The following is a 27,240-nucleotide window of genomic DNA, read 5'->3' on the forward strand; positions in this document are numbered from 1 at the left end:
CTAGCCTCTGTTCATCAGAGGATGGAGATGGATGGCAGGAGAGAGATCACTTGATCATTGCCTGTTAGCTTCACTCCCTCTGGGGCACCTGGCATTGGCCACTGTTAGTAGACAGATACTGGGCTAGATGGACCTTTGGTCTGACCCGGTACGGCCGTTCTTATGTTCTAATTCACTTAGTCAACCACTGTAACTTCCAGTTATTGTGTTTACTTGGAGTTAAAAGATGTTTTGCAAGTTGTCATTCAGGACTGCCATTACAATGTTGCCCAGACATAATCCAGTAGTCTAAAAATACTTTTAATGTCTGAGACATGATAATTATTCAGGTTACTTCAGCTACAGAGGGCATTATATCTCCAGCATAGTTTGGAGAGACACTTGTACTGCTGTAAAGGCAACTTATCATCTAATGAATTGCAGTTGTCCTATGACGTGACTGATGAACTTGTACATGGAGAGCTGCTGATGTGCAGACACTATGGCACTGTATCAAAATCCCTAAAGATTTTTTTAATTTGCACGAAGGATATGCTTGCCATGTCTTGCACAGACTGGTGCTTAAGATGGGAATCCTGGGGGCCAGCTATGGGCAAGCAAGCAAAGAACAAAATTAAAATAATTTCCTTGAGTACTGTCATATTTCAAAAAGAAACACCACCTACACTACTTATGCTGGTGAAATGATCACATGCCCTGAAGAAAAGGTATGCACTTTTTGCTTGTTCCATCTGTCTAGTTCTATGGTGCAGTATTTGGTCCTTCCCAACTAATTAAAGAGAAATAACTATAAAAATACACCCACTCTTCTTTAATACTTCTCAGCTTGCAATATAAAGAACTTGTTCAGTTTAACAGTGATGATCTCCCTGTCCCCACACACCAGGGTGACCTCCTATGGCCCAATGCAGCAATAGAAACAAATCCTGCCTCAGTTTCCCCTACAGTCTCCAGGGCTGACCCATCTTCACCACAGATCTGACCAACGTTCATCTCCACTACCTGGGAAAGGAATGTTGTCCCTCTCAATGTCCAGTTTAAGCCCTATTCACAGGCATAATTAGTATAAGTGCAACACTTGCATATCCCTCAAGTAAGACAGGTCACCAAACCCCTGAAATGAGTTTGGTTAAAATGCAGCAGCTCTCCAGCGGTCATCTCCAGGCCACCCACTTAAGAGTCAACAGTTCCTCTTTTTCAGTTCCTATATCCCTCTTCCAGGGCCTCCGTGACTCTGGCAATTCTCCATGCTTCATGTGGCTCTTCTCTGGCTGCCTTCAATTCAGAGCTTCTGTGACAGGGCTCCTCACGGTCTTCCACTTTGCCTGTGAGTTCTACCCCTGCTCGTGGGACCCTCTCTCTAGAATTAACCCTGCTCCTGGGCTTGGCCTACACTGGCTGTGCTGCTCCTTCCCCTTTACTTAGGGGCCTCTGCACCCTTCTATCTTCTACTCAGCTGAGTTTCCCCACATTGGCCAGTCCTTTCCAGCAGCATTCCCCCAATAGTTCTTTTTCTGCATTAGGTCTCTTCAGCAGCAGCTCCCAATTACTGCCTTCTGAGGTCTCATACCGGTCTCCCCACACAATTCTTACAGCTCCCTGCTTCTCCTTTCTAGTCCCTTTTCTTCTCCTTGTGTTCTATACTGTAGCAGGCTCATGTTCTGAATCTATAACCACCAGGTGCTGGATTTCATGATATATAATAATAGGAGATATACCCATCTCCTAGAGCTGGAAAGGTCATCAAGTCCAGCCCCTTGCCTTCAGTAGCAGGGCCAAGTACTGATTTTTACCCCAGATCCCTAAGTGGCCCCCTCAAGGATTGAACTTATAACCCTGGGTTTAGCAGGCCAGTGCTCAAACCATTGAGCTAACCCTCATTACAGTCTTTCTCTTCCCAGTATTAAAAAAAATTGTAATATTGCTTTCTTAATGGTGTCCCATTTTCCTGATGCTGTTACCTGGTATTTTAATGTAGCCTTTGTGACTTTTAGGTGCCTGAGTTGTCATACAACCCACTCCCCACAACAATGTTACACTCCCAGAAGATATGCTCAACTGTTGCTTTGAACTTGCATGTTTCAGTCTGCCCATCTTTGTGTTTATTAATTAAGTCCAAGTTCCTGTTTAAGCCACAGTGTTTGGTAAGTATTTGGAGTAGATCTACCTCACTCTTCCTCTCAGGTTCTTGCAGTATGTCTGAATTTTGATTCTAGAGCATATTTCATAAAAATCTGCTAGTTTCTTTTGCCCATACTCCCTGCCACTCCTCTTTAATTTCGTTTTTGATTAATATTTAAGCTCCTGTTTACTTAGAGGGGGTCTCTATGTCAATTGATTCATTTTTATAGTATTTTTTTGCACTTTGCCACCTCATTTCCTGCTATCCCAACGTGCATTGGGATCCATGCTGTTTCAGTGCTGACTATCATTTGTGCCAAGTCTTTTGTTAGTAACAATATTTAATTAATTATATCATTTTTACTATCTAAATTCTTGCTTTTGCTTGCCAATAGTCCTGATAGTAAATTCGACAAGGTTGCAATGGTGGTAGGTCCCATGTACAGTATCCAATATAACGCCAGCATTTTCCCTGCAAGTTTGGCTATCATAACAGCTACAAAATTTGAAGGTCTAATGGATTTCTTTAATTCAAGTGTTGAAACACAGAACACTGTCCCCATGCTCCTGGTTTTCCCACCTTTAGACCCATCTGTAAATATCTGGCAATGCCGCATTTATCACACATATATCCATTTGGTATATTTAATACATGCAGCTCACCTTTTAATTTCAATATATAGTTCCACATTTATATTAGAGTGGGTGGGGTGATTTTCCATTTACAATGCATTTTCCCATGGCTATATAAGCAAATTTCTTGCAGGTCTTTCTTTCCTCTTTGTTTGTTTGTCCATACTTTAATCCTACTAACATAAGGTATTTTTGGTGTGTCCCCTTCCCCCGCCCCCGCATGTTGGCCCAGCATTCTTCATATATTTGTTTAGTGTTTCCATCTTCCCTGTTTCCTTTGAATTTTTCCCACAGGGGTAAGTGCAATAAGTTCATTCTTAAAGCTTCAGGCTTTTCACCAGCAGCTATCTGCATTACACACAAAGGGGTCATGATGAAGGCATCCCATGCAATGCCTAATGCCTGAGCTTGGACTGAGTCTAGGTTAGTTGTTGATGCTGAACTAAATGCTGGGCAGCCATACTCAGTAGGTGGTTTTAGTAATGCTCTACAAACCATTAGCCCTGTTTTCTTATCTGCATCCCAGGCGGTTCCAGAAATACTTTTAAGTAGAATGAATTATCTACAATTTTTTCTATGTAGTCCTTCTATGTTAGCTTGCTAGCAAATGCCACACACTCTTTGCTGTCAATATGCAGACAAGTTACAATCTTTTTAATATTCTTTTTAGTGAATATCATTCCTTTAGTTTCTAGAATTGAAAGTTTAAAGTCCCAAACGTTTCCCCATTCCACACTTCTAAGTGCTTCATTAATTCGCTTCTCAGCTATCTCCTGGTTTCTGTTTTTTGCTCATATGGCAAAATCTGCAGACAAGGAAATACCTACTCCTGCATTCATCCTTTTTGGGAGATCGTTTATCATAATGTTGAATAAGGTAGGGCTGATGACCTTCCCCTATGGAGTTCCATTTGTGGTTGTATATATGCTAGACTAGGCCTTCTCTACTCTGACCTGCATACTTCTTTTGCTTAAGAAATCCTTTCCCCACCTATATACCCTTCCTTTTATGCCTATGGACGCTATTTTATGCAGTAAGCCAGGGGTTCTCAAACTGGGGGTCGTGAGCTGCCAGTCTCTACCCCAAATCCCACTTCGCCTCCAGCATTTATAATGGTGTTAAATATATTAAAAAGTGTTTTTCATTTATGAGAGAGGGGGTTGCACTCAGAGACTTGCTATGTAAAAGGAGTCACCAGTATAAAAATATGACAACTACTGCAAGAAGCCCTCTCACCATAGCGTAGCATGTGATTTTTCAATATCTAGAAAAGCTATCATTTATTCTTTATTTCTCATACTTTTTAGTGCTTCTGTCTCTACTCTTATGACACAATCAACTTCTCCACTCTTACTGTATGATTTCCTCCCCCTCCTGAACCCACTTTGTACTCTGTAAGGCCACGTCTATACGACGCGCCGTATCGGCGCGTTACAATCGATTGCTCGGGGATGGATATATCGCATCTCATCTAGACGCGATATATCGATTCCTGAGCGCGCTTACATCGATTCCGGAACTCCACCAAAACCAACGGAGTTCCGGAATCGACATGGCGAGCTGCACACATTGATCCTGCGCGGTGAAGACGGGTGAGTAGATCGATTTTAGATAATCGATTTCAGCTACGCTATTCTCATAGCTGAAATTGCGTATCTAAAATTGATTTTCGCGCGTCGTGTAGACACGGCCTAAGTCATTTCTCTCTAGATATGTTGTTAATCTTTCAGTCATCATTCTTCCTTGACTTTACCCATGCATGATGTAAGGGCAACTGACCTGTACACATCAAATCTTGTTTGCAGCTTACCTGGTTTCCACACCGCATGTTTTCATTCCATTAGTAGCTCACCTTTTATCAGTATTTTCTGACTCCTGTCATCCCAGTATTTTAGCTTTTCATTACACGTGCCACCCTTGCCTGGTTCAGAGTTTTTTCATTTATCTTTAGTTTTTGAAGTTCCCTCACAAAGAAGTTTTTGTTCAATACCGTACACTCATCTTCCTCCCACTTCTTCCCATTCTCATGATCTTCTGTAATGAATTACCCCCCACTCCCATGCTGATTTCTCTCCTCTTTCTCAACTTCTGTCTGGGTCTTTACAGGTGCCCTCTATTAGGCCTCATCAGGAGGAAACTAATTAGTCACAAATGAAGTGGACCCATTCCTTCTTATAGAGCCAGTCCTCCTGTGATGGTTTATTGTAGTGTATGTGTGCATACATGCTAACTTTCTCTCTATATGTGAAAGAAATGAGTTTTGCAGCTACTTGTGAGAGTGGTAGTGTGTATGGAAATGAGTTCCATACTCTAAGTCCAGCACATGTAAAAGTTTCTTTCTGTAATCATGCACCTCTCCCTGTTCAGTTTCATATCCCAGATGAACAATCGCCAGTGGAACATAGCTGTGATGGGTAGCTACAGTCAAAGCCGGAGAGGAAGTCGCTTGGGTACCGTTGCTAGGGCCAGTCCCATGGAGGACTTTGGATATCTGCACAGAGATGTTGAACTGGATTCTTTGTTCAGTCAATGGTGAACAAATGCAAAGAGTGAAACTCAGTGGTGACATGTTCATGGCAACCTTTGTTACTAAGCAGAAATGCTACTGTATTCCATACAAGCTGGAGCTTTCTCAAGGCATGGCTTCATTTCTAGGCATAATAAGTTGCAATAATCAAGTCTAAAAGTCACCAGGGAGAGGATCATTGTGACCAGGTCTAAGTTTGAGAGGACGGGGTGCCATTTTTTAGCTAGATATGGATGGAAGAGGCTTTTAGCTTAAAGTAGCACAAAGGAGTCCAAAATAATCTAATGGTTATTTATTGAACAGGCAACAATTTGAGGGCACATGTCTACAGTAGGGAGGCATGTTATAGAGAAGATAAGTTCTTCAGACACCTTCTGTTTACCTGCCAGTATCATCTCATTTTGGCCCACATTCAGCTTCAGTCAGTGGTTTTCACTCATGTACTGATTTCAGCAAGGCATTGAGAAAGCCAGGTACAGAGGTGGGTATTATCTGCACACTACTGTAGCTTCAGCCCAAGTTGTCTGACCAGCTCCACCAGTGGCTTAATAAATACGTTGACTAATACAAGGGTGAGTATTTAACCTTGTGGGAACCCACAGGTGAAGACTTTGGGGGCAGGGAAAACAGTTGCCCTCTGGGTTCAGTCTGAGAGGAAGGACCTGTGAGTCATATCAAGACATTCCATTTGTCCTGCAGCTCCTTGCAGGTGGGACACGAGGATTTGAATATCACCAGTTTCAAATGCTGCATAGACTCATAGACTCATAGGTCAGAAGGGACCAATATGATCATCTAGTCTGACCTCCTGCACAAAGCAGGCCACAGAACCCTACCCATCCACATCCAGCTCCTCTGTAACAACCCCTAACCTATTTGTCCTGAGTTACTGAAGTCTCTCAAAATTGTGGTTTTAAAGACCTCAAGCTGCAGAAAATCCTCCAGCCAAAGTGACCCAGGGCCCTCACGCTGCCAGAGGAGTAGGTTGAAAAACCTCCAGGGCCTCTGCAATAGCTGCCCCTGATGGAAAAAACTCCTTCCTGACCCCAAAATATGGCGATCAGCTAAACCCTGAGCATGTGGGCAAGACTCACCAGTCAGTACTCAGGAAAGAATTCTCTGCAGTAACTCAGATCGCATAGAGGCTCAGCAGGATCAAAATGGAAGCTGCACAGCCCCAAACCAGTTCCAAATCATAAGCCTTCCCTTGAGTCTGTTGACCCACAACTCAATAAGCAAAATTTAAATGTGTGCAAGCTTCTGCAACCCAGACAAAAGTTTGTTCTTCATTTTGAGCCATGGCAGCTCTGTTTGGCCTGACACTGACCATTTTCATATAGACTAGTGGCACAGGAACAAGAAAATTGGCTTTAATGATGGACTTAAGTTCTGGTCTGTCAACTGTGTCAAATTAATAAATAAAAAAAGCAGTATAAAAATTCTGGGGAACGTTTTCCAGAGCGAGAAATACAGTGGCATTGATATCCTGCAGAATTTTAGCCAAACCCTCCAGTATTGCCAAATTGTTACATCAGACAAATCCACCTCCTGGTCATACTGATGCTAGTATCAAATTCAGGTAATCAAGAGACAGAAAAGTGTGAAGGAAGATATCACAAAACACCTGTTCCAGAGTGTCGGCTGGGGTCACCAAAGGACAATAAATCCAATAGTGAACTCACAGCATAGATATATGTATAGAGAGAATCTTGGCAGCAATTTAGGGCCATAGCGAATTGCAAATCATCCCATATACTGCAGTTTAAAATGATTGGAATTAATGTGATCAGAGGTCCACCCACACAGATCTGATTGCAGAGCTGGAGTACGAGACAAAGCATACTATTATAATTGATTAGGTAAAGATAGGGTGAAAAGAATCTGTTAGCAGCAATTGCTGCAGAACCAGTGAAGTTGGCTGACAGAGAATGAGAGAAGGAACAGTGGCAATCAGACTCAAGAGGCAAAGACCATATATGCCTTTAGGCTCCCCCAAAAAACAATGGTGTCTCTGAAAAGGCTCAGTGATGAACTCCTATGCAGAAATATGCTGACATCCCTGAACAACAAGCAATGCAGCCCTCTTTAACAAATCATTTGGAAACCCAAAGGTGATGTTGTGATAGCTGTTTATCCTCGATGATGGATTTCATTGCATGGCTTCAACAAGGATTACAGTAAATGCTCAGTTTAGGTAAAGTCACAATCTAATTAAAGAATTTCAGTCTAAATCCCTTCTATGCCGATACAGATGCATTTCATTTTCCATGGCAACAATTAATTGGATATGTAACAGTTTGTGTGCTTTAAATGAGGCTGATGGAGTTAGTAATTGAATGCTTGGATTAATGATTTACAGCTGGTTTCACTAGCTTATTTGTTGTTTACAAACATTTTCACTGTGACATTTCCCTGCCTTCCTCGGAAGAAGCATCAGAACATCACCACAAAACAATGGGGTCTTTTTATCTATGTGTTCCCTTTGAGCTTTATGACCATTTTAATACTTAGGGCAATTAAAAGATTATGGACAAAAAGTTCAAAGTTTGAAAGCTTCATTTAAGCTTCATTTTTCCAGGGGTGTTTCCAGTTATTTATGTCAAATATTATTTCCATTTTTTTCCAGTACAAATCATAAGGCAGTTCTCACTTTCCTGGATGGTGAAATAATGTTTGTCTCTTGTGGTGGAAACTGATGTAGGGATCTCTATGGGAAAGATGGATTGAGGTGAAAGCACAGATTACTAGAAAGTCTATGCATTAGAGGGATCACCAGCACTGGAGACAAGAGGGGAGAGAACCAGGCTGGAGACATTTCTCAGATGAAGGGGTATCCTTAGTGCGAACAGGCAGGAAGTATGAAAATATTAGGACTTTGAAAGAGAGTTGGGCATTTTATAGAGCTCTGTTTAATGTTTTATATCTCACTTATCACTGGATGCCTCAAGGGGGCAGGATTGTGTTGGAGTTGTGTTGGCTATAGCTAGCATCACTGAGGAGATTCCAGGCAGAGATGAAACCCATATGGCAGCTCTAGGAGGCTGGTGTAGTCCCCCCAGGGCTGTGAGAGTTAAGGTAAAGATTTCCCATGGCCCCAGAGCAGGACTGGGAAGATGCAAAAGTAGCTTACGGCCACCTTATCCTAGGCTTGAATTCTGTACTGCTCCTCTTGGCACAGGATAGAATCTCCATCTCTGTATCCCACTGAGATTTCCAGTGCTGAGGTAATAAAGCCAAATGTGTGGTGTCTGTGACACTGAAGGCAATGTATAATTGTGAATGAACAGGAACCTTAGCTGTTAACGTGTCACTTTTCTTCACATGTAGGTGCTCAGATCCAATCCTTAGTGACAGAAGGGTACTCACATACCATATGGTGAGCAGTTGGAACAGGAGCCTTAGCTATAGCACTGAAGGTGCTGCTTGCTCTGTAGAGCTGGGATGAAGTCAGCACTTTTTAAGTGCAGAAAGCCTTCTATTCATCCTCCTCCCCTCCTGAACTACTCTCTCCTCTCAGCTTTACCGGGTACAGGAATCCCTCCTTCTGCTGCCTCCTGTTGATCCATGGCCCATTATATAGACCCACATCACCTAATGCTTGCCTGATCCCTTCCACCATCATGTCTGAGACAGACACCCTCTTATAATCTGCTGTCTTCCACCTTCCTATCCAGTAGTGGACCAGCTTTCTCTTCCTTCTCTTGTCTACTGCAGAGGAACACCCAATCCCACTCCCAGCTCCTTCCCGCCATTATTCATATTCAGTATTTGGCACATACCAAGGCCATCTACTTGATNGGTAAAGATTTCCCATGGCCCCAGAGCAGGACTGGGAAGATGCAAAAGTAGCTTACGGCCACCTTATCCTAGGCTTGAATTCTGTACTGCTCCTCTTGGCACAGGATAGAATCTCCATCTCTGTATCCCACTGAGATTTCCAGTGCTGAGGTAATAAAGCCAAATGTGTGGTGTCTGTGACACTGAAGGCAATGTATAATTGTGAATGAACAGGAACCTTAGCTGTTAACGTGTCACTTTTCTTCACATGTAGGTGCTCAGATCCAATCCTTAGTGACAGAAGGGTACTCACATACCATATGGTGAGCAGTTGGAACAGGAGCCTTAGCTATAGCACTGAAGGTGCTGCTTGCTCTGTAGAGCTGGGATGAAGTCAGCACTTTTTAAGTGCAGAAAGCCTTCTATTCATCCTCCTCCCCTCCTGAACTACTCTCTCCTCTCAGCTTTACCGGGTACAGGAATCCCTCCTTCTGCTGCCTCCTGTTGATCCATGGCCCATTATATAGACCCACATCACCTAATGCTTGCCTGATCCCTTCCACCATCATGTCTGAGACAGACACCCTCTTATAATCTGCTGTCTTCCACCTTCCTATCCAGTAGTGGACCAGCTTTCTCTTCCTTCTCTTGTCTACTGCAGAGGAACACCCAATCCCACTCCCAGCTCCTTCCCGCCATTATTCATATTCAGTATTTGGCACATACCAAGGCCATCTACTTGAAGTGTGGCCAAATACTGAAATCCTGGATTCGGCACATCTCTCTAAAGATGTGTTCTCTTACCTTGCCAAATGTCAAGATTCCCAGGGTAGTAACAAATGTAAGAGAAAGGCCACTTCTGAAATACTATTTTTGTACCCAAGGTGACAGCTTCTTCTTCAAAATTGTCTTGCAATCCATTTCCACAAAGACATTTTGATTTGCTCCAGACGCCTATCTCCTCTCTTGTTCACTATGTTTCAATAAAACAATAGAGCTTTTTCCATATTATATCGTAACTGCTATTTTAGGAGCATATAATGGGGAAAAATTAGGATACCACTGATCAAATAAAGAAGATCCCCATCTTCATCTTCCAACTCAGAAACCCTATCCTCAACCCCTGCTTTGACTCCGGATTAAAATAAATCAATTACAGTAAATCCTGCCTGTTGATTTGCCTGCTGGACTGACGCACTCAGATCTGACTTCAACTGAACTGTCCATTGCCGAGCATCTTAGGGGTATATCTACACTACGAAATTAGGTCAAATTTATAGAAGTCGATTTTTTAGAAATGGATTTTATACAGTCAATTGTGTGTGTCCCCACTTAAGACCATTAACTCGGTGGAGTGTGTCCACAATACCGAGGCTAGTGTCGATTTTTAGAGTATTGCACTGCGGGTAGCTATCCCACAGTTCCCGCAGTTTCCACCACTCATGAATTCTGGGTTGGGCTCCCAATGCCTGATGGGGCAAAAACTTTGTTGTGGGTGGTTCTAGGTACATGTCGTAGGCCCCTTCTCCCCCCCCCCCCCCGCCGTGAAGCAACATGGCAGACTTTTTCTGCGATCCCGTCCACTGGACCCTCAGCCCTTTGCCTGCCTGGCTGATTGGAACCCCAGGTGCAGTGGGCTGAATGGGTTGGCAGTGGAGCCCCAGACCAGCAAGGCAGTGCGTGAGTGGCTCAGTCCGCTGGCTGATCTGTGCTCTGTCTCTGGATCTGCCAGCCAGGGTCCCGCTCAGCTTGGCAGACCTCGGTGAGGTCAATCAGAGGATGTCTGGACAGCCATGGCTTATCTCCTCTTAGAGCACTGAATGGAAGTGACTCCAAGTCAGTCTCTTCTTTTAGTTTTGTCTCACTTGAGATTCAGTCCTGCCTGGAATATCATGGCAGCTGGAGGCTTCTGCCTCAGGCTGCTCTCCCCAGTCAGCAGCACCGCGTGGTCACACCTACCCTAGCCTGCCCCTTGCTCCCATGGCTCATGAAGATTGGACAGTAGTAAGGGGCAGTTGAACTTGTGAAATGTCAAATCCAGAATGAAGGATTGCACTCTATGGGCCACGTTAAGATTATTTCAAAGTCCTAGATAGCATTAGTCCCTATAAAAGGCTTCATGAAAATGTTCCCCTGCCCCTAACAAAAATGTTAATTTATCAGAGCAGCTGAAAGGGTAAGGAACCTGGGACTATAACTGAGAGAGAGCTTCCATATTATTTAACTCATAACTGATATAATTCCAAGTAAAATTTCAAGCACGGTCTGTTCTAAGACTAAAAATGCAGGAGGGGAACTGGAAAAAGGAACAGTGACCTGTTTCCAAACTGGTGACATTTTGTGTGTTAGGTGAACGTGATCACTACTACACTACGAGGCTTCTCTTTTTCTTTTTGTCACAGACTTTGCTGAATGCACAGGAATGTTTTTTCTAGCTGCCTACTGCAATGTCTATATCTATGGCCTTCCTGTTCACAAGGCGGTCATGCTCCCGCCCAAGGCTGACACAACGACCTGGCTCGGGCAGGATCACTAGCGAGGCATGATACTTTTGCCATTAAGCAAATACAGCAATTCTTTCCTGGTCTTTGCCACTGAATGCCTCCATACATTACACTGTGCCCTATCAGTGTTGGAGGACTGCATGATCTTGGAAAACCTGTCATCGCAAGTGCATTTTTTCACATTCTAGTCTGCGATAACTTCAGGGACAGAGATGATGGGGGAACATAGAAACATGGTCACCTGTGCTGCTGAGTTCACCATGCTGGCAAAACAGAACATGAAATTCAAAAGTTCCCCGGGGCTTTTCCTGTGTACCTGGCTAGTGCATCTGAGTTCAAAGTGCTGTCCAGAGCGATCACAATAGAGCACTCTGGGATAGCCAGAGGCCAATACTGTCGAATTGCATCCACACTACCCTAAATTTGACTCTGTGATGTCGATTCAGCGTTAATCCCTTCATTGGGAGGAGTACAGAAATTGATTTTAAGAGCACTTTAATTAGAAAAAAATGGCTTTGTCATGTGGACAGGTGCAGGGTTGTAATGCTGCTAAATTCGACCTAAACTCCTAGTGTAGACCAGGGCTTAGACTAGCTTTGAAACAGGTAGGGGGCCTGAAGCTGCACAGAACTGAAACTAATGGAAAAAGCACTAAGAAACTGCAGGCACAACAGAAGACATGAAAAAGAAGCAATTCTTATGTGGCATCTTTCTAAACTGAGTTATGAAGGAAAGCTGATCCGCAGACACTCCAGAAGGGTTTAAATTGTGGTGGTGTTGGTGAGGGCAGTGACAGCCAGACAGCTCCACTATTCCCCCTGGCCAGCCAGTTAGAGGCAGATAAACCCCTCTTCTCTCCTGCAGGTGCATTCCAAGTTGTATCAGAAACCAGGGGAGAGGCTAGTTCCTCTTCCCAGGGCTGGTCTACACTGGCGGGGGCGGGGGGGGGGTGGTTGATTTTAGATACGCAACTTCAGCTACGTGAATAGCGTAGCTGAAGTCGAAGTATCTTAGATCGAGTTACCTACCATCCTCACGGCGCGGGATCGACATCCGCAGCTCCCCCTGTCAACTCTACTACCGCCATTTGCATTGGTGGAGTTCCGGAGTCGACAGGAGCTCATTCGAGGATCGATATATCTCGTCTAGATGAGACGCGATATATTGATCCCCGAGAAATCGATTACTACCCGCCGATACGGCCGGTAGTGAAAATGTAGCCCCATTTTCTGGAAGCTGGCCATCCCCCTGCTAGTCAGACCAAACTTCCTTCAGCTGAGATGGGCAGTGGCACTCGTTCACATCTTTCTAAATTGAGCATCACCTGTTGTCTAACAGAAATAGAAAGACAGGTGCCCTGCTTTCCTCTGCAGTAAAATAACTGCCTTGTAGTTTTATCAGCCTTGCCACTGGATCATCACCTCATTCAGCCATCCCATTTCTCCTCTAAGAGCTAAGCCCAGGATCTTCAGCCTAGAATTAGGCTCTTAAATCCATATTTGGGTTTCCAAATAAGAAGCCTGATTTTCAAAGACGCGTAGTGCTCAGCAGCTCCATGGGCTTCTAGTGAAAGGAGACACAGGCTGATAAATTGCCATCTTTGTGCACAAGTATCACTGTTCAAAACTGAAACTGATCTCACTAGCATTGCTGTGCACTCAACATCACTGAAACCAATCCCCACCTGTTCAGGCATGTAAATGTACATTTAGGAGTCTAACTTTGGTTATCTATTATTGAAAATTGTGGCACTATGTTTTATTTGTCTTTGAACTATTGTCCACTCCTATGGCACTAATTATTAGTAATACAATGTGTAGGTGGAGGTGCTCTGTGGGAGGTACCCAGTGACTAAATGTGTAGGAACAGAGTGTGGAAGCAGGCACTTTGGAAAGCTTCTGGGCAAATTATGTATTGCTGCTCCTCGTGGCAAAGAGACCAATGTCAACTGAGTTCCTAAGTGAGCTGCGCTGCTTGGGAGCCCTGGAACACTGGGAGAGGGGCTAACTGAGGTTGGTATGGATGCCAGATGATCTGCAGTGTTGGGACTGGGATTTCCCATACAATCACATCTTCTCTGGGCCATAAACCGAGCCTCAAATACAAGGGGCTAAGATCCTTAGCTGCTGTAAAAGTGTAGCTTCACTGATTTCAACAGAGGCAAGTCAACATACATTATATGAGGATAAACCCCAAAGCTGCTCCCGAAAGGACACTCTGAAAGGTCAAAATCGTGGAGTTTTCCTTTCAGTTTTTCCTTCCTCTGTGCACTTTTCTATGGAAGGAAAACTTTGACCTTGAAAAGCCAGTTGCACAAACCTATATTGGATTAATGTAAAAAATATGTCCAAAGAAGCGTGACATTAGAACTAACTCCCTGGTATGCCAGGGAAGTTGAAGAAATGTTTTTAGTATTTCTAAATGTGCTTATATATTTTTTTGCTGCCTACTAGCTAAACGTAGTGGATAGTAATAGTAATTTTAGTCCTTTTAAAAATTTTATTTTACTGTAAGTAGAGGGATACCTCAGTGGTTTGAGCATTGGCCTGCTAAACACAGGGTTGTGAGCTCAATCCTGGAGGGGACCACTTAGGGATCTGGGGCAAAATCAGTACTTGGTCCTACTAATGAAGGCAGGGGGCTGGATTTGATGACCTTTCAAGGTCCCTTCTGGTTCTAGGAGATAGGTATATCTCCAATTTTTTTTTTATTAAGTTGCAAAAATAAGAGGAGAAATTTGACCCATTTTAGGATATATTCGGTTTTAACTTTGTAAGAAACCTAGGAAGCAAAGATACAAATTAATCTAATTTCAATTCCTGCTGTGGTGTGAATAGAAGGAATTGTGTGATTACAATGAGCTGGTGCTTTAAATTATAAGCTTTGGTTATTCAGCGCTGAATGAATTTGACAAAGTGGTTGATTAAATGCACTAGTAGGAAATAACAGACACTTCAAAATCCATTATGCATTAGGATGAAGAATTTATTGTATATACAATTAAGCAATTCTACTGTAGATGTGCGGTAGTGTTTAAAGAAAAAGGATAAGGTAACCAAAATAGTTTTAGCATGAAAACTACAATATAGACTTAAATCTGATTAAAACAGAAGTTATTGACTTAAAAGAACACAGAACCTGAAACAACAGATTGCATCATTAACTAGGACAGTAAAAAACTGTACAGTACAAGCAACACATTACAATAAATTATGACCAATGAGGCAGTGTCTCTCATTTGGGACAAAAGAAACAAAGGGGAGGGTATTAAAATCTCATAAATCCACCATATCTCTTTTCCATCTCTGGAACCTCTTTGGAATAACTTTCCCCATCTTCATCTGAAGGGAGAAAAGAATCAGTGAAGCGCTTAAGAAATCCACCATAACGTTTCTGGTAGTCCAGCCACCATTCTGGCCTCCCTACTCTTCTCATAAAGCCACCGTATCTCTTTTGCAGCTCTTTGGCTTCATCTTCCAGTTCTGGACTACGCTTGAAGCTTCTCATAAAGCCTCCATACCTTTTGCTGACCTCCCCATCATTATCATTTATCTGTCTGTAATGTGTGGCTTCAGTGTTGGCCCCTGTTCCCAGAAGCTCCTTCAGCAGATCAGAGGAATTAGCCAGGGCATCATCATTGGAGTCTTTCTTCATAAACCCTCCATACCTCTTAGTAAGGATCTCACCTCCATTTGCTTCCTCCTCTGGTTCTACATGATAAAGCTCGTCCATTTTCTTCATGAAGCCACCATACCTTTTCATGAAGCCGCCATACTTCTTTGCTAGCAAATGGTTCTCATCCTGTTCTTTCTTGTTGTCCTCTGGAGCACTGTTGCCTTCCTCGGAAAGATCCAGTTTAGTCAATTGCACAAGCTCCTTGCAGGTTTCCCAAGCTTTGGCAGAAGGCAGTTTTCCTTCACATTCTAGTGTGCATGCCTGAAAAATTGATGGGATTTACTAAGAATGATTTAAAAGAAACAGACATTCTGATGTCACCTTGTCTTTTTATTTTTTGTTAAAGGCATAAGTCAATCTCTAGGTCAGTGATACTCAGACCTCACTGGTTCAGGAGCCAAACTAGCCATCAACATTACCCAAAAGACCCACAGTAGTGTGAATTCATTGTTTCATTTGCTAGAGTAGTAGATATTCATATTTAAACAATATGTCAGGGGAAATATTTAGGTTTTATACATATTATTCTCACAGCAAAATGGCTGACCAAGTATTATTATTTTATCAACAACAATTGATTGTAAACATAGTAAAAGCATCCCAATTAGTTAATAATTAAGTCACAGTGTTTTAATATCATGTGCCACAAAGAGCCACAGGAGACACATTAAAGAGCCACTTGCAACTCTGGAGTCTCAGTCTGAGTATCACTGCTCTAGATACTCATTGGCTGGAAGGAACTTCCCTCATGGACATCTTATTCCATAATTTTTCATTATGCCATTTCTTGTGGCTTCCCCTCAAGCAGCTGGTTTGGTACTGGTCACTGTCAGAGGATACTGGATCACTGGTCTGATCTGCTACAGCAATTCCTATGTTTCTAGTTTAAATAAAGACATCCCTGTGCACACACACATACCTCTCAAAGAAGTCTGGAACAATTTATGAGCACTTCTAATTAATATTCTGTATCTAAATGTACAATTTAGGGAGGTAAAAAATGTCTCATCAAAAGGATTTTGACAAGGATTAAGTAAGATTAGGTAAAACTGAATAATCAGCAGTAATACTGAAATTATTTCACTTCAGAAAAGTCATTTCCACTCCACTAGCTCATAATTTGCAATAGGTGGAGCTCTGACAAATGATTAAATCCTATAAAGGTATGATCGCATATGGTCAGATTTTTGCAATTGTGAAATGCATTTATTATATTTGAAATGTTACATTTGTTTACATTATTAACCTTATTGTCTCATCATCTTTAATCATAAATAAAAATAAATTATAATACTTAATTTACCCTTTTATAGTGCCTTCCATCTAAAGATCTCAGAAAGCTTTACAAATGCAAAAATAAGCCTCAAAACAGCTCTGTGTGGTAAGTAACTGACTACCTCACTACTTCTGTAGTTACCTGTGAGTTAAGTCAAGTCCTAAATGTGATAAATATATTAAGAAACAGCATCTATCAACCTACTGTATATGCTGTAGCAAGATAGAAGATTTATGGTACAATTATTTCCAAATTGGTGATTACTCTAAAGTTAAAGGTTCATCTCAAATTGAGTTTAAAGTAATTATGTTGTTAGCAACATTCTACTCCTAAACCATCACATTTTTTCTTTATAACTGGCATTGCATTATGTCCATGTGAACATATTTGGGTTATTAAAATAATATGGTCTCAGTTGCAATCTGATTTGGAAATACAAAAAATCAAGAACCTCTTTTTTAGGTTAATGGATCAGTTTAAACAATCATTCTCCCCCTGAACAAACATACACCACACACTTGGTATATAATAGTGGTTTGACTACTTCCTATGGTGCTCATTATGATAAAAGTAATAGTGAACTCACTAGGTATTAATGTCTTTAGAAACATTTATGTTTTAGAAACCAATAGTAAGTGAAATCTTGTATGATACTGTACTTTTTTTTGTTTTGATACATCAGCTGATAAATGCTATTGCTGAACAGGATTTAACACTCCCTTAAATAGCTTTGCTGTACAAGAAAGATAGTTAAAGTTAACTTAGGCTTCCCAATTAACCTTGAGAATTCATTGAAATAGAATTTCATGTGGACATATATATCAACTGCATTCAGAATATTTTCTGTGTGTAACTGCTCTGGTTAAAGAGGTGCCATTGTTTCTGTATTTTTATAATTGGAGATATACCAATCTCCTAGAACTGGAAGGGACCTTGCAAGGTCATTGAGTCCAGTCCCCTGCCTTCACTAGCAGGACCAATTTTTGCCCCAGATTCCTAAGTGGCCCCCTCAAGGATTGAACTCAGCCCCCTGAGTTTAGCAGGCCAATGCTCAAACCACTGAGCTATCCCTGTTCGGTGATTTATAATTCAGGTAGATTAGGGTCCAAAATTCCTTGGCACGGAAACAATCACAAACTTCCATTATTTTCAATGGGAGTGAGTACACAAGCACTACAAAATCAAATCCTTGAGGCCAGAGTCTGCAAGGTGCTGCTGGATGTTTCTTGCCAGTACTCAGCACCCTATTCCCACCAACTTCTATGGGAATTGAGGACACTCAGCATTTGTCAGAATCAGACCCTTAAGTTCCGTGCAAGGTGCCATTGTGACTATATTTTAAAATAACACTAGTGGATTTTAACTGCAGAGGACACACTCAGTTTGGAATGTTTCTCATGCTTTAACAGGCTGTACTTTAAGAACAAATTGAATGTTGTAGCCCTACATTTTGCAGGCAGTGTCCTTTGAGCGGACTAATGCTTCCTGACATCTGGGAGAAAAAAGCTCTTTTGAGGTATCGCTGCTCCTGTAGGACTTGATCCTCCTCCACTGGGAGCAGGCTCAGCCTCTTAGGACTGATCCTGCTAGGGGCTGATCTTTCTGTCGGGGATCTAGCAAAGCACCCAGTCTCGCTGACTTCAAGAAGCATGTGAAGAACTCCACTGAATTCTGTGGGACTATTCACTACAACAGGGGTCAGCAACCTTTCAGAAGTGTTGTGCCAAGTCTTCATTTATTCACTCTCATTTAAGGTCTCGCATTCCAGTAATACATTTTAACGTTTTTAGAAGGTCTCTTTCTATGTCTATAATATATAACTATATTATTGTTGTATATAAAGTAAATAAGGTTTTTTAAATCTTTAAGAAGCTTCATTTAAAATTAAATTAAAATGCAGAGCCCCTGGACCGGTGGCCAGGACCCGGGCAGTGTGAGTGCCACTGAAAAATCAGCTTTCCATAGTTTGCCTGCCCCTGCACTACAAGGATAAAGCTGTGCTTGGCCGGACCCTCGGCCAGAGCGCTCGGCAGCTCGCACCTCTCCCTGGTACCATCTTTCAACGATGAGCTCCAATACCTAATACCAGGAGAAGGCTAAAATACAACAAAGCATCATGTCATCTTCTGCGGTCCTTCCCGCACGGAACTGCTGCAGTATTGAGTCTGAATTTTTTTGCTTTTTTTGGATTTAAGTAAGAGTCTTAACTTTGTCGTTAACGTTTTTTTAAACTTAAACTCTTTTTTTTTCGTTTAAATGAATACTGTCAAACAAACAAACGAGTGAAAACTAGTTGCAGCTACTTCTTCTACCCCGAGTGTGTCTCTCAGCCATATTTTAGTTTGTTTACCTCCCTCCCAAATCACAGAAGAAGAGATTTTTTTCTCTCCCCGCGGAGGACCCGCACCAACAACAGGGAGATCTGTATGACTGATTATACAGGAGAACTGTACACAGACCCACGCTATAAGTATAGGATCCACTGCTGCCAAATGCACACATTAAATAAACTGGCAGACCGATAATTGTTCTCCAATCTCTCCCATCTATAGAATGTTAGGTGTTATAACCATTAGAAGTGAAAGTGTTTCAGGCAGAAATGTTTGCGTTCTAAACAGGAAACGGGAAATTGTGAACAAAAAAAGTCTATTGTAAGTTTACATCGCGTCTGCAAACTTTTTAAACGCATGTATATCGAGTGGAGATTTACCGTTCAAGCTATTACTTGGTAACTGAGACATGGAATGACAGATTTAAATGAAAGCTTTAAACTCCGGTGTCTATGATAACGTGTTCTAGCAGTGTAATCACATAATAAGACTCCTATTCTGCAAAGCTATCCTCAAAGGACAAACAATTTTCATTCTGATGGAAAGACTTTATAATGGGCAGTTTTCGAATTAGAAGACAAGAACAACACAGTACCCTATACGGGAGAGTCTTTTTGCTAAAGGAACAGTAGGTTATTAGGGAATGCCTAAGAGCGAAACTACATAGTAGCTCAGGGTGAGACATGCTAGTCTTGAGAGGATTCGAATACGGACTCTTTTGCCATTGGCTCAGTTCTATTCTGCCTTTACATCTCATTATTCGTTGCTGTCTTTCTTTTAAGATGCGATGGATTTGTTCTGAACCAGGGACTTTGACCGGAATTTCTGCGCTGATTCCATTCTTCTCTAGGCTTTAGTCTCTGTTAGTCCCACGGGGATCACCAAAAGGCCCCCGGGAACTTTTTTGCTCCCGGGAGCTTATCCTACCAATTCTCAAAATTAAACCTAGTGATCAGGGTAACTTTAGACTCACAGTTAATAGGGTGATTTCTTTTAAGGGGAGAGGGAACTTGGTAGTTTTTAGAAGGGCCTGTTCCAATCTCTCCCCGAGCCCCCAAGATAGCTCCGCTGACATTTCTAGTCTATTTCACTCTAGCGGTATGACATCAGACTTTCAATTAAAATGCTGCAATTTAATTTTTAAAGAAGATAATTGGTTACAGCAGCGCTGGTAGACTCGAGTTTAAATATCAGGGACCCTCTCCCCCGCTTATCTCCCCGGCACTGCACTGGGGGCTAGGTCCTGTAAAGGGCCCAGCGCCCTAGCTCCCCAAGGCTTCAGTGGAGGTCAAAGGCGGTCGCTACCTGCCACCAGTGCAGGCTGGGCCCCTAGGGGGGAGACATCGTTGCCTGCTCTGCTCTAAGGCCCGATCCTTCTCAGGCACCTTGGAGCACCCGCAAATGGACCTCAACAGTCAATTAGCTCAACTCAGTCGCCGGGGCCGGGCAGGAGTGTTGGGGAGCTCTCCAGGGTGCCGAACTGTCCGGCGTGGCTCGGGGAAGGACAGGCCAGAGCCTCAGGAAAGCCAACCCGGACAGCGCCAGCGGCCGGAGGATCTTCTTCCCCCACCACCCCCACAACTAAGCTCCTGTCGCTCACTCTGCGTCAGAGGAGCCGGCTCCCGAGTCCCATGCGAGCCTCCGGGAGAAGCTGCTGTGCCTCTTGGGCGGCGAGTGGGGTCAGAGAGTTACTTGGGAACACATGGATCCCGCTTACCAGAGGGTTGATGTCTGCGTGGTGACCCAGCCGGTAGGAGCAGGAGGCGCAGTCCTTGCTGCAGTCCGCCTGCACTGTCCAGACAAGGCAGCTGCTGAGAGCCAAGAGCAAGCCGCAAAGTCTCGCGAGCAATGCCATGGGCTGCGAAAAGAACAGATGAGAATTCAGCCTGGCACCAGCTTCCTCCCTGGCCCCAGGAGAAGCGTCCCCAGTCGCACAGCCACTCACACTTGTGCCCCGGCTTCCTCCAAGCCTCAGACACGGCCCGGACGCTGCAAACTATTCACCAGCACCTGAACCCACTCCCCTGGTTAGGTTAGGTACGGGACGCGGTGCGCAGCAAGTTGGAACTGTTTGCGCTCTCTGTTCCGCAACGCCAGACAGGAACAGCCCCCGGCTTGCCCTTCCCTTCCCTTCCCAGAGTCGCCAAGACCTCAGCCCCCCTCCCCAGGCTGTTCTGCCGGTGCTACCAGAGCTGGAGTTGTTCCTTTTTGCAAGCCCAGAGCCTGCACGGGAACAGGACCTAGCGCTGTATGCGAAGAACCAACTTAACATGGTTAACAGAAATCAAATCAATTTCCTCCCAAATTAAAGCATTTCTCCTGCCACTCTCTTTGCCTGTCCCCAGTCATTATCCCGGAAAGCCAGACAGAGGCAATTCCCCGGGACAGCCAGGAAAGAGGTTAGATACCAGAACTACAGAGATAGTCGAAGGTAAAGCCTTAGAGCGATTGCCTGGCAGGAGTTTGCCCGCACACAGCCTCCGAACAGCAAAGCAGTAGCCTATGGAAACTAGACAGACAGCAAAGCTGATACAGAAATAAAACTCAGCCAAGCCACTGCAAGCAACCTTACAAGACGCCTCGCCCCAGCCCCCAGCCTAGTGGCGGTCCTTAGAGCAATTCACTCACATACATGCTGCTTCCTTGGGAGCCCGCAGAAGCTCCTCGGGAGTGAGCTGTAGCTTGCTGGAGCCTCTTGGTGTGAGCCCCTTGTATTTATAGAAGGGCTAAGCCAATTTGCGCCTCTGGAGAAGCTCTAGAAGGAAAAAAAATACAGGAGAAAAGTAATAGCCCGCAGTTACTGAGCATCAGCTTCAGTAAATCTTACAGGAGCGAGGAGGCAGGGGGAGAAAATGCCCAGTTGGAGCTGCGGTCTCCTGGCCCCCCGCACTGGCTGGCTGGGTCTGTTCGCAGGGCTGCGGAGCTCTTCACCAACGTTAGGGCTCTGGGAAGCGGATGGAGCCACTTTATAATTAGTCAAAAAGGGAAAAGCGAAGCCTCCCCCAATCGCCTACGGGCTCCATCTGACGCAGGACCTACGAAATCCCACTCAGGCCCCCTTATTAGCGATTCTGCCTCGGAAGGGGATGAGCCAGCGAGCATGTTTTCTGTCCCCCCCCACCCCCAGGTGGCTGGGGACAGCTGGGGGCAGAGGGTGGGGGAGGCCGGGCTCCAGGAAACGGCCTTGCCCTTTTACAGCACCCACCTGTCTTTCGGGAGCTCTCCCGCCGCGCGTGAGACAAGTGACTGGGTCTGGGGGGGAGTTGTGGGGCCCAGGCGTGAGCGATCCCCGCCGCTTGGTCTGACTGTGTGAGTGACACAGGACAAGAGGAGCCCACGGGCAAGGGGCAAGCTGACCCCCGCCCCTCTTTGGTCCAAGTGCTCCATCCAGCCTTGTCGGGGAGAGCCCTGCCCCACTGGCTAACCCACGTTTCTCTAGGTCACAGCACTAGGGGTCGGGAATCTGCTACAGTTCACTGCAGCACGGAGCGCAACCGGGCCTGACTCCCCCCCCCCCCCGCCCACTAGTCCTCCCCTTTGATCTTCCTTAACATCTGGTACCGCTAGACAATTCCATCCCATGGAAGCTGCAAATCTCTCACCCTCCAATGCTGGGGAAGAGAAGCCAGTGTATAAAACTCCATCAAACCCCGCTGGAAAGAAGAAAAGGACAAAACTGCAGGGTGAAGGAGGTCGTGTCACTAAAGACACAGGGAGGGAGTGATTCAGCTGCCTCTTCTTGCTTTTATGTGGCCTGGGCTTTCCCCATCTCTCTAACCTGTTTGACTCTACATAAGAACAACCATACTGGGTCAGATCAAAGGTCCATCTAGCTTAGTATCCTGTCTTCCAACATTGGTGAATACCAGGTGCCCCAGAGAGAATGAACAGATCCATCCCTGCTGTTGCCCACACCTCTAGGTGAGGTTTGCTCGCTAGAGGGCGCCCAGCTCCTGCAAAGGCTGGAGGAGGACCCAGGCTTGTGAGAGGGGTCTGCAGCTGTAAGCTTTTGCGCACACTGGCCATTTGAAAATGAGCCCAGTGCTCACCCACAACCAATGGGGATCATAAGATTGGCCATACTGGGTCAGGCCAATGGTTTCCGACAGTGGCCAGTGCCAAATGCTTCAGAGAGAATGACCAGAATAGGGCAATTATCAAGTGATCCACCCTGTCCAGCCCCAGAATCTCATAGTCAGAAGTTTAACATATTTCTCTAGTGTTATAAATCTCCTGGCAACATTTGTAAGACCCAGAAACCACTCTCTCCTGGACCTAGCTTGGTCCCTGGGTAAACTGTGATTTTAAGGAAAGCTGCCCAAGCCTTCAAGCTGCATGTCGCCCTACCCTATTTGACTGATTTTTTTTCTCTAACTGATGGATATTTGGCCCAAGGACCCAAAAAACATGATAACATTTCAGACCTCAGGAGTAAGGCACAATGTAAAACTGACCACACCTCACAGACTGAGTTGCTTCAGGAAGGTTTTACAGTTTATTCTGGTACTGTCAATTTCAGGACAGCTAATATCGCTCCCCAAGACCTCTCCTGATTGCATGTGAAAACACAAGTGGGTTCTCACAGGAATTAAAAGAACTGAAATGGATATGTTGCTTTAAAGTTTCTATTCACAAAGAATGACTATGATCTGTAGCATGTGGGACATTAAAACTACCAATTCCTACTGTAACCCAGGAGTGAGATTTTCAGTTTATCAAGGCACATCATAAAGTGTGAATGTACAGAGTTCCCTCCATTTCTGCTTTATCTTCTACCAGATTAAACATATTGGACCAGAGCTGTATTCACGATTAATTTGGCTTCACTGTCTAGGTACACATCACACAGCTTTATGAAACTGCCACTACCAATGAAGTCTGAAGACACTGCCATAGGCAGGAGGCTGCATGAGTTTGTGATGTGGGCTTCAAACACAGGACACTAAACATCAGTGGCAAATGGATCTTGTCCTTATCCCAACTCTTGCTCTGCATCACCTGTGGAATGTTCTGAGTTTAAGCTTTCGAAGAAAGTCAGAAAATTCTCTCATGTCCATAATTCCCTCTCCTCCCCCATGGAAACTAAAGGTTTTGTATGTTAATAGCAATTATTATTGTAACAAAGCAACAGCAATTACCCCTCACATCTCTTTGTGTAATAACACATTGAAATTTTTACAGCTTGCCACAGCTGCCTTACATAAGTGCCAATAAGTTCTTTGTTAAAAGTGCTGTATTACTTTTGTTTTTATTGCTTGGTTTTGTTGATATTTTGTCTTTGGGGAAAAAAAACATTTAAAGCCAAACATGGCTATAAAATATAAAGCAGTTACCTTTTAAAAGTTAGTCACACTAAGATTCATATGTTCCGAGGCCAGAGGGGGCCATTGGGATCATCTAGTCTGACCTCCTGTGTGACACAGGCCATAGAACTTCCCCAAAATAACTCCTAGAGTATATGCTTATCAGACATTCTAACATTATCTTCTAAGGACATCCAAGAAAATGTAGCTAAGAAATCCCAGTGCTATTACTAGAACACTCAGAATGCTGCTTCTTCTTTAAATGCTGCAGCAAAGCTGATGTTTTAGAGAAGAGGGTTGAACAGCTGTGGATTGAAGTTTAAGGCAAGTTTTCTCTATTAGTTAATCAAGATGCAGCTTCTTTCATATGGTAAGAAAAGCAGGAGGAAGAACAAAAATAATTATTTTTTCATTAAAATCCAAGAAATTCTATCCATTCTCGTAGATGAATTTGCCCCCAAATTAGAAAAACACCGCAAGCTTAATCCTGCTTCATCCAGACTGAAGAGAGGAAACAAGGACACTGGCTTGGATCCTCTCTTGATCCATCCTTGCTAGCATCAGACAGAGAGCAGACAGAGGGCTTAGGTAAAGTGTTCTCTGCTTTTCCTTCTCAAAGGAGCAAAGAAAGCTCCAGCTTGTACATACGACAGCTACTAGCCATTCTGGGGGGATGGCTATATCCCTAAACAGGCCCTTTTGGGTGGTGTCTGTATCAGCTGATATAGGAGCAAGTCCACCTTCCTAATGGTGCTGGTGTGCATGAGAGGAGAGTTACTGCCACAACTATTACTCTTGGGATCAGAGATCGGGCTCAGACTAAAGTTAAGTGGCTGGACAAAGAGCCTCAAATGGATTTCTATGCTAAATAAGGAGCCATTAAACCCAATGTAGTTGCACTAATGTAAAACCACTAAGTGAGAAGCGAATCAAGGCCCCATATTTATAGTGTAATACCAAACAGCTTTGGGAATTAATCCTCTTGAGAAAAGGAAGATGTTAAAACGCATCACAATGGTCCCTAGTTTTATTTATGTTGACATGTGAGGGATCTGAGTTTGGAGTATTGAGTTAGTTCCCACACTACTGTATTAGAAGGGATACTACATGGATGGTATGCAGTCTGCTCAGGAGAATGAAATGTCTATGCCACTCCAACTCCCTCTGATGTGGAAAGGTGCATGGTAAGGCAGTGACTGGCTGCAGGTGCCACATTCAGTCCCTCCTCCACTGCATGGAAAGTCTTACAAGCAGGGCCTTCTGTGGAAGTATAAAAGCAGGAAACAGGGGGATGTTTAGTTCCCAGGACTTGAGGGAGTATCAGAACAACTGTGTATCCATAAAGTAACTAGAACATTAGCCTACAGCTCTTAAGCACAATGAAATTTTAATTGCAATTGCAACGCAATGCAATTGTCTCAGCCAGTCGGGGCCCAGAGATGCTGTATAATTATTGACTCACAACTGTACAGTCATTTATCAGATATGCTAATCCTTGCACGCTAATTGTGTGTCTGCGTGTTTGTATGTGTGTGTGGGGGGGAGACATTGGGCTGCATAATGCCTGTGTGATTATTTCTCAGTCATGGAACAGCCAGTGCTTAAATTCAGCTGGAGCTGTCCAGAGCAGAGCCAGTAAATATTTTCAGATCCCTTGGGGGGAATGTAAGCCAGTTTCAGGGGGTCCATAGGGCCCCACGGCTGAAGCCTGGAGCCCTGAACTCTGGCACAACCCACAGGGCTTTGGAAACCCAAGTTTTGGCATGGGGGCCAAAGACCCGAGCCTCAGCGCCTCTCATGGGGAAGAAGCCCTGAGCCTCCTGTGAGGCAGAAGCCCTGAGCCTTGGTGTATCCTGCAGAGTAGAAGCCCCAAACTCTGGCACACCCCCTCAGCCCATGGGGCTAAAGCCCTAAGACCTCCCACTGCAGCTGAAGCCCAGCGCCCTGAATGAGGGGGACATGGGGGCTCTGGGAAGTAATCTATGAGAATTTAAGCCCTGGGTACAGTACATAATTCCTGTGCTCTGACAGGCTATTGCCTTCATAACTTCACATCCACATGCCTATATCAGTCACCTCAGATATTCAACCCATCCACACCTTCTTACCCCACATGCCCTCACTTCTCCCCACCTTCTGCTGCTCACTGCTGAAAGAGTCTAATGCTCACAGAGAAGGTGTAATTTCTTCTAAATGAAGAATTCCCTTTCCTTCAGGATGAATTACAGCAGGGGGAGCCCAGTGATGTCTATCTTTAGTTCAGATTTGGGAAAGATACTCTTTGCAGAGAGATCTTAACAACAGAGATGGAGGAAAGGGAGCATATAGAATAAATATAATGTAAAAAATTACTCATTGTGGGAATGGGGGCTGATCTGTCCTAAGAAGCACCAGGGATGAGAAGCAGAGACATGAAGACAGATGTAAGAGGAGGGAGAATACTTTTCAATATAGTAATACCAATTGTTGCTCATTACTAACTTGGTAGTAACAGTGTCCTGGGCTGATAAAAACTTCAGTTATTTAATCCAGAATAGAGGTTACCATCTAAATATACTAGAGAAAAACAAATATTGTTTGTATTAAGCAATGCTTAGAAGCCCCAGTCGAGATCAGGATCCCATTATGCCAGGGCCTGTCCAAACACATAGTAAGACACCATCTCTGCCCCAGAGACCTTCCAAACAAAACAGGACAGACAATGGTGTGTAGGGGCAGGGACAGACAGAATCCTCATATTACAGATAGGGAACTAAGGGAGACAGTTTGAATGACAGGTCCAAAGTCATGCAGAAAGTTACCAGCAAAGATAGGAATTGAACCTACTTCTCCCAAGTTCCAAGTCATTACATTAGCCAAAAAGCTAGCCTTCCTCTCTGAAATCTCTCATCTCCATCATTCTAAATATCTCTACTTTCTACAGAATAGCGGAGCCAGAATTAAATGGAGATAGATTTAGGAAAAAATAAAATCAATATGGTGATAGAATCCCAGGAGCCCTTGCTAGAGCAGAAAACCTTAATGATGGATCAAAATGGGAAGTAAGGAACTAGAAACAGCACTTTATGTGATTTATTTCACCCTGTGCAAAGGG

At 43.9% G+C, this 27,240-nt stretch overlaps 1 protein-coding gene across 4 annotated transcripts; it reads right to left on the reverse strand.

Annotated features, from left to right (window-relative positions):
- Nucleotides 1-14,535: 14,535 nt before the first annotated feature.
- PENK (proenkephalin) lies at nucleotides 14,536-21,810 on the reverse strand. 4 transcript variants are annotated; one of them, XM_032796910.2, is made up of 3 exons: nucleotides 21,476-21,810; nucleotides 20,561-20,701; nucleotides 14,536-15,498 (listed from the first exon to the last, which is right to left on the reverse strand). In XM_032796910.2, the coding sequence occupies exons 2-3, from the start codon at nucleotides 20,696-20,698 to the stop codon at nucleotides 14,830-14,832; spliced, it is 807 nt and encodes a 268-aa protein (XP_032652801.1). In that variant the 5' UTR covers nucleotides 20,699-20,701; nucleotides 21,476-21,810; the 3' UTR covers nucleotides 14,536-14,829. The 4 variants fall into 4 exon arrangements, with proteins under 4 accessions (XP_032652801.1, XP_032652798.1, XP_032652799.1 ...); XM_032796907.2 differs by having other exon boundaries at nucleotides 21,472-21,810; XM_032796908.2 differs by having other exon boundaries at nucleotides 21,671-21,803.
- Between the last annotated feature and the right edge of the window lie 5,430 nt (nucleotides 21,811-27,240).

This window comes from Chelonoidis abingdonii, chromosome 2 (genome assembly GCF_003597395.2).
Source record: "Chelonoidis abingdonii isolate Lonesome George chromosome 2, CheloAbing_2.0, whole genome shotgun sequence".
In the NCBI taxonomy this organism is placed as follows: Eukaryota; Metazoa; Chordata; order Testudines; family Testudinidae; genus Chelonoidis; species Chelonoidis abingdonii.